Below are 8,003 nucleotides of genomic sequence, written 5' to 3' on the forward strand. Positions count from 1 at the left end.
AAAAACCTATAATTAATAATTATATATATTATCTTATTTAAATTATTATAAATTATATTTATTTTAATTTTATTAAAATTATATTAACTCTATCATATATTTACTCTATCCAATTACAAATAATTAGAGAATAAATAAATTAATATTCTAGACGTATAGATAATTAGACGTATCAACTGACCGACCACATATGTTGTGTTTGTCGAGTTCATGTGAGGTTTGCGGGTCTTATAAAATAAATCTATCAAGTATGTTTTATATATTTTTCTATAAATAATATGGCTAGCTATCATATTAATATTACTAGACTAATCGATTTATGCATGCATGATATATAATACATGTATATGATGTTCAAATTAATATTAATGAAATGGTTGAATTATATGCTTGCATGTAATAATTATATTAATTGGTACACAATATATATATAGAATAAGTATGCATGCATATATTTATATATTAATTGGCACGCATGTGATATATATATATATATACACGCATACATATATACTATGTAATTAAGAGGATCCTGTCTCCTCTAGGGTTTCTCTGGGAAACGGCTAGATCGGGAGTTTTGTCTTCTACCGGCTACGGCAGGGGAGAAGGAGGATAACGGTTTTATTCGATAAAAACGTTGACGACGGGCTGATTCCGGGAACTTTTTATGATGGCAGATGAGTTGGAGAAGTTATGTGGTAAGATAACTTTGACGGAAGGGGAGAGGGTGGGTGTAGTAATCTGTGAGGGGGAAATAGCGGACGGGCGTGAAAAAGGGGAGCGGTGCCTGGTGGGCAGGATAGGTGGGGAGCGCAGGGTTAATAAGGAGGTGTTCCGTTTTGTCTTGTCCCGAATTTGGAGATTGTCTGGTTCGGTGCTCTTCAAGGAGGTGCTTGATAACGTATGGGTGTTTGAGTTTGAGGAGATATCTGATAAAAGACGTGTGCTAGAAGGCAGGCCATGGTCTTTTGACCGTCAGATATTGGTGCTACAAGAGTTCGACGGAACTACACCGCCTTCACAACTGGTGTTTTCTCATTCGCCGTTTTGTGTTCAAGTCCATGAAATGCCCTTACTATGTATGAACAAAGCGGTGGGGGTTAAAATCGGGGAGTCATTGGGTTCTGTTGAGGACGTTGATGTCGCAGGAGATGGAGATGGCTGGGGGCGTTGCTTGCGTATTCGTGTGAACATTAACCTCCTTGAGCCATTGGAGAGAGGTCGGGCATTGCAAGTGGGAGGAAAGTCGCACTGGGTGATTTTCAAATACGAAAAGCTTCCCATGCTCTGTTTTGACTGCGGCAGGATTCTCCACTGGAGGCAAGGGTGTCCGGTGCAGACTCATCAAAAGCGAACCAATGACGGCAGAACCAAAGAGTGGGGAGTATGGATACGGGCGGAAGAACCAAGGCGGAGTAATGGAGGTGACAGGGATGGCGGAACAACTTTTTCGGCGGAGCATGGCAGGAACGGCGTTTCTTCGTTCAAGGGGTGGGAGAATAAGGCAACTTTCTCCACACAAGGAAACCCTAGACGTTACAATAATAGTAACGAAGAGGTCAGCAGTAAAAGCTCAGAATCTTGCCATAAGGAGGAAGCAAGATTGGGGGGACCTAGGCCAGGGGCTGAAATGCAGGGGATGGATACGTTATATTCGGGAGAATCTGGTAATAATAATGTTTTGGCCTCTCAAGTAGCGCTGGGTGCCAACGTGGAAGGACTAGGGACCACGAATGGTGGAACAAATGCTGCTTCCATTCAGGCGCACGTGGAGGAAAACAAGAGGGAACTGAATATCCCGAACAGCTCACAGGGTGGGACCAACCTAACTATGACGATGATGTGGGCCAAATTTTGAGTGATAGAGGACCTGCTGATATACCCCCAGCCAGGGGGGAGGCTGGGAATTACCCTGTCGTCATGGAGGATGTAGAACCCGTTGAAAATATGAGGAATGCGGTGACAAACACAAGTTTGAGAAAGTGGAAAAGACAAGCCAGAATTCCGAGAGAGGGGACGGTGGGAGTTTCACACTCAGCCATCCACAAAAGGAAAGCACAGTACCAAGAGGTGGGAGAGGTGGGCGACATGTGTGCAAAGAAAACCTGTACAGAGGAGGTGGATCGGAGTAATGAGATTATGGAGTTGGCGGCGGCTGCTATGCAGCCCCGCCAATCTCAATGAGTCTGATTAGCTGGAACTGCCGAGGGCTTGGGAATCCTCGGACAGTTCGTGACTTTGACCAAATGGTTAAGGAAAAGAAACCCCGATTCTTGTTTATAATGGAAACTATTAGCAACAAGAATCGTATGGAGCGCCTACGTGTGAAGTTTGGATACGAAGGGCTGTTTGTGGTGGAGCCGGTAGGGAAAAGTGGCGGCTTGGCTCTCTTTTGGAAGGTGGCGGAGGAGTTAGAAATTCAAAATTATTCCCGCCGACATATCAATGCAATCGTGAAGATGTCGGACAATGAAGTGCATTGGAAGTTTACGGGGTTTTATGGTCATCCCGACCCCACAAAACGAATGGAATCTTGGTCTCTTCTGTCACATTTAAAAAATTTTGCCCCGGTCCCATGGCTATGTGTAGGGGACTTTAACAAGATAATTCATCAATCCGAAATGGTTGGGGGGAACCGACGACGTGAAGGACAAATGGAGGCATTCCGGGCGACTCTTGAGGATTGCAATTTGGGAGATCTTGGATTCTCGGGCCCGAAATTTACGTGGTCCAACAAACGCCAAGATGATTCTTTTACTCAGGAGCGGCTGGACCGTGTTGTTGGTAATAGTGGTTGGTGTAATTTGTACAAGTCGGTTGGGGTAGATGTCTTGGCCGCACGTGCATCGGATCATAATCCCATATATGTCTCGTTTTCAAATATTCAGCCATGTGGTTTACAGGGCAGGAGAGGGTTCAAATTTGAGGCTAGTTGGATTCCTGATGAGGATTGTGGAGCACTTATTCGGGAGGTGTGGGATGGAGGTGACGATGGGGGAGGTGCAATGATGAAAGTGAGACATAAGTTGGCTTGGTGTAAATCACGGCTTATAGGGTGGAGCAGAAATAAATTCGGAAACAATGAAAATGTGGTGAAAGAGAAAACCGAATTGCTGGCAAAATTACAAAATATTGAGGGACCCACTCAACATGAAGCTATCAAAAGTCTTCAAACGGAGATTGACTCCTTGCTGGAGTTTAAAGATACCCGGTGGAAATAGCGTGCGAAATGGAATTGGTATCGGGATGGCGATAGAAACACCCCCTTTTTTCATGCTTGGGCAAGCCACAGAAGAAGAGTAAATACGATTAAGCGAATCGTCGACGCTGAAGGGCGGGAGTGGTCCAAGGTGGAGGAGATTAGCCAAGCTTTTGTGGATTATTATCAAAATTTATTCACCTCAGAAGGGACAAGGGGAAAAGAGGAATTTTTAGAAGGTTTGCGAGCTAGAGTCACGGAGGGAATGAACTTACGGTTGCTAGTTAATTTTGAGGCGGTTGAGGTGGACAAGGCATTGGCGCAAATGCACCCATTAAAATCGCCGGGGCCAGATGGATTCTCAGCTTGCTTTTATCAACATTTGTGGAGTACGGTACGTAGTGATGTTTGTAATGCCGTTCTTGATTTTTTGAATCATGGGAATTTTGACTCAGCTATTAACACCACCCATATTGCACTCATCCCAAAGATCAAAAATCCCTCCCGGATTACAGAATTCTGACCTATCAGTCTATGTAATGTTATTTATAAATTAATTGCGAAAGTATTGGCCAATAGACTGAAATTGGTGTTGGGGGAGCTCATTTCCCCTAATCAGAGTGCTTTTGTCCCGGGAAGACTCATTTCTGACAATGTTCTTATTGCTTTTGAAATTTTACACACTATGGATTCCCGTATGACTGGAAAGGAGAGTTATATGGCCTTGAAGTTAGATATGAGTAAGGCTTATGACCGGGTTGAATGGGACTTCTTGAAATTTGTTATGAAGAGAATGGGGTTTGCAGACCGATGGGTTCACTTGGTGATGACTTGCGTTCGAACTGTTAAGTATGCGGTTCTCGTAAATGGGCAGGCATATGGGGAAATAATTCTAACCCGTGGGCTGCGACAAGGGGATCCCCTTTCGCCATATTTTTTCATAATGTGTGCGGAAGGACTCAGTTTCGCTTTGCAAGGCATGGAGGGTAGGGGAGGTTTTTCTGGAGTGCCTATCACTCATGGGGGTACTCGGATAAACCACTTGTTCTTCGCAAACGACAGCCTTTTGTTTTGCAAAGCAAAGGAATCTGAGATCCGATGTTTGCATAAAATTCTGGAGGACTATGAGAGTGCGTCGGGTCAGAAGCTTAATATGGAGAAGACATCTATCTTCTTTAGCCGCAATACTTCGGCGGCGGATCGGGAATTACTCTCACAAATTGTTGGTGTTCCGACAACACAGAGATACGAAAATTATCTGGGCTTGCCTGCATTAATAGGAAGATCACGATTGCGGTCGTTTGAAGGAATTAAAGGTCGAGTCTGGGACAAAATCAATGGTTGGAAGGAGAAGTTCCTCTCCCAAGCCGGTAAGGAGGTGCTCCTTAAAGCGGTGGTCCAAGCAATCCCGACCTACACTATGAGCGTCTTCCAACTACCAAAGACTTTGTGCCGGGAGCTCAATTCCATGATGTCTAAATTTTGGTGGGGGCACAAGGATAACAAAAATAAAATAGCATGGATGAGTTGGGAAAAGTTGGGGATGGCTAAGGAGGAGGGTGGTTTGGGTTATCGTGATTTGGAATGCTTTAATTTGGCTTTGCTTGCCAAACAAGGTTGGAGGATGATACACCAAGCGGATTCCTTAATGGCGAGGATCTTTAAGGAGAAGTATTTTCCTAATAGCTCTTTCTTGGACTCTCCGTTGGGAAGAAAGCCTTCTTATGTATGGCGAAGCATTTGGAATGCCAAGCCCCTTTTACGGGAAGGTATAGTGTGGCGAGTCGGAGATGGGAATTCCATTTCAATTTGGGGTGACCGCTGGCTGCCTGTTCACTCCTCTCATGCGGTACAATCACCTATCCGGCTACTAGAAGGGAATGCAAAGGTGAAAGTACTAATTGATAGCAATACTAGATGGTGGAACATTCCCTTGGTGAAAACAATTTTTAATTCTGACGAGGCCAGTATAATTTGTGGAATTTCGATTTGTCCGAGCACCCAGGTCGATCAAATGATATGGGGACCCGCCAAACATGGAAAATACACTGTTAAAACGGCATATCATCTGGCTGTGGAAGTAAGGTCCCGGTAGCTGGGAGAGTGTTTGTCAGGGAAGCCAAACAGGGGATTGTGGAGAAGAATATGGCGGCTAGGAGGTCCAAGGGTGGTGAAGGTGTTTTTGTGGCAGGCTTGCAAGAATATTCTGCCAACCAATGAGAGTTTACATAGAAGGAAAATCTTGAAGGACCCGTTATGTCCCATCTGCCGACAGGAAACCGAGACGGTGTGCCATGCACTGTGGACATGCCCGGCAGCTCAAGACGTCTGGCATGGGAGTTTAAGTAGGCTCCAAAAAAGTACTACGGCTGAGCAAAATTTTTTGGATGTTGTGGTGGGCTTGCTGGATCGCTTGACTGAAGAAGAACTAGATGTATTTGCATGCACTGCACGCCAGGTATGGCTGCGAAGGAACAGGTGGGTTTTTGAAGGAAAATTTTCTTCCCCTATGCAGCTGGTGCAAACGGCTTTTGATCAAGTGGAGGCAGCTAAAATTGCAGACCATGGCAGGCAAGAGGCAGGTCAGCGGGCACGTCAACGACCACTGGTTCGTTGGAGCTTGCCACCACCAGAATATGTGAAGTGCAACTGGGATGCAGCGATTGACTCGGCAGGGAGCAAGATGGTGGTGGGGATTGTGATTAGGAACCATGCTGGAGAGGTGATTGCAGCACAATGTTCTAGCAGGCCTCACATTATTGATCCCTTGATAGCAGAAGTCATAGCGGCATGGACAGTGGCCCACCTCATACAGAGTCTTGGTTTGGAAAAGGTCATATTTGAAGGGGACTCTCTAGGGGTGGTTCGAGGTCTTCAAGGGGATGAGAATAGCTGGGCGCTGGTGGGACACATGCTGAATGACACGAAGCTGACTTTGGGAGGCTGTCGGTCTTGGCAAGTTCATCACGTCCGGAGAGAGGCAAATTCGGCTGCGGACAAGTTGGCGAAACTGGCTCTTCATATGAATGAGGATTACCAATGGAGGGGATCCACCCCATTATGCATTCGTGATGTTGTATTGGCTGAAAAATCTTTGATTATTGAATGAAATATTGGAGTTCCATTTCAAAAAAAAAATATATACTATGTAATTTATACCAATGATAATAAACTATAATTTATACTAATGATAATAAAAGTTAATTTTTTATGTCAATTAACATTAATATTTTTTTAATGCATATTTGTTTATATCAAAATTAATGTTTATTTTTTTTAATAAATAAAAAGTTTTTGACCTGTGGAATTGACACGTCAAAAGTTTTTGACGTGTCGGTTTGACACGTTAAAAAGTTTTGACGTGTTAAATTAACACGTCAAAACTTTTTGACGTGTTAAAAGAAGACACGTCAACAGTATTTTTTTTGACATGTCTGATTAGATACGTCAAAAGTTTTTGACGTGGCAAACATAAGTTACTATTTGCCACGTCAAAAAACATCTTTTTTTTTTGTAGTGTAAGTACATGTCCCCGCCTTGGTCTGACGGCGTCCCAACGATTTCCAGGCAGGGGCTTGACGGTCTCCCAGTGGGGGCTCGATAGAGTCCTGGCGATGTCCTGATGAAGTCCTAACAATGTCCCTGTGAGGCCCGGTCGAGTCCCAACGAAGTCCCGATCGCAGCCTGGTGTTGTCTTGGCCGGGTCACAGCGGTATCCATCCAAGGACAAATGCTTTCCAACCCAAGGATACTAATGCAAGAGAAGATATTGAATCAGTGGCTAATTGCTAGATACTAAATCAATGATTGAGTTGTGAGATACTGAATTAATGGTATTAGAATATCTTAGCAAAATAGTTGAAGATAAAAGTGGCAAGAATTAGGCATAATATTTGAAGAACTGTGTGAATAGTATCTGCCCAAGAACGTAAAGAATCAAGCATAATAATTGAAGAGTATTTTACTTTGTCCATAAGTTTAGGGATATTTTTATATTTTCTTTTTCTCCAAGTATTTTTGCTCGGAGAATATTCAAACCTTAGCCTATATAAATGCATGTTTATATATATATATATTAATGTAAATCAACTTTTGAAGTATTAGTTAAATTTCAGTTTTTGAGAGTTATTTATCTATTTGCTTATTTGGGGCAATTATGGTGTTTCTTTTCTTTGTAGATTTAGAGCAAGTTTGAGATTGTGTTTAAGAAATAGAGCTTTTTAAGTTAAAAATGGCATTTAGACAAACGCTTAAATGAAGCTTTTGGCAAAAGTGCGTTTTGACCATTTTTAGGTTTTTTGGACCCTTAAAAGCGCTTTTAATTTCTTTACCAAACGAGTATTTTTTTCTTTAAACGGACTTTTTGAGTGTTAAAAGCACTTTCAAGCTTCTAAAAAACATTCTCAAACATGCCCTTATTTAATTATCATAGAAACGTTGCCGTTGAGAAGAAAAGAACTATTGTTTGGTGCCTTGAATTACTCAAGTCATGGAGAGAGGGGCCTATCTGAGATTGTGTTTAAGAAATAGAGCTTTTAAGTTAAAAATCGCATTTAGACAAAAGCTTAAATGAAGCTTTTGGCAAAAGTGCGTTTTGACCATTTTTAAGTTTTTTGGACCCTTAAAAGCGCTTTTAATTTCTTTACCAAACGAGTACTTTTTTCTTTAAACGGACTTTTTGAGTGTTAAAAGCACTTTTAAGCTCCTAAAAAACATTCTCAAACATGCCCTTATTTAATTACATAGAAACGTTGCCGTTGAGAAGAAAAGAACTATTGTTTGGTGCCTTGAATTACTCAAGTCA

The 8,003-nt window shown here is 42.5% G+C and overlaps 2 protein-coding genes across 2 annotated transcripts; both read left to right on the forward strand.

The window, feature by feature from the left end:
- Window positions 1-670: 670 nt before the first annotated feature.
- On the forward strand, window positions 671-1,858 carry LOC132178004 (uncharacterized). The gene has a single exon (XM_059590475.1). The coding sequence runs from the start codon at window positions 671-673 to the stop codon at window positions 1,856-1,858; it is 1,188 nt and encodes a 395-aa protein (XP_059446458.1).
- A 322-nt stretch (window positions 1,859-2,180) lies between these two features.
- Window positions 2,181-3,221, forward strand: LOC132178005 (uncharacterized). Its single transcript, XM_059590476.1, has one exon. The coding sequence runs from the start codon at window positions 2,181-2,183 to the stop codon at window positions 3,219-3,221; it is 1,041 nt and encodes a 346-aa protein (XP_059446459.1).
- The last annotated feature ends 4,782 nt before the right edge of the window (window positions 3,222-8,003 follow it).

The sequence above is a fragment of the Corylus avellana genome, chromosome ca4 (assembly GCF_901000735.1).
Source record: "Corylus avellana chromosome ca4, CavTom2PMs-1.0".
Classification (NCBI taxonomy): domain Eukaryota; kingdom Viridiplantae; phylum Streptophyta; class Magnoliopsida; order Fagales; family Betulaceae; genus Corylus; species Corylus avellana.

Coding starts and splice junctions, on each gene's coding strand:
- LOC132178004 (XM_059590475.1), top strand. CDS start 671: ATGGCAGATGAGTTGGAGAAGTTATGTGGTAAGATAACTTTGACGGAA.
- LOC132178005 (XM_059590476.1), top strand. CDS start 2,181: ATGAGTCTGATTAGCTGGAACTGCCGAGGGCTTGGGAATCCTCGGACA.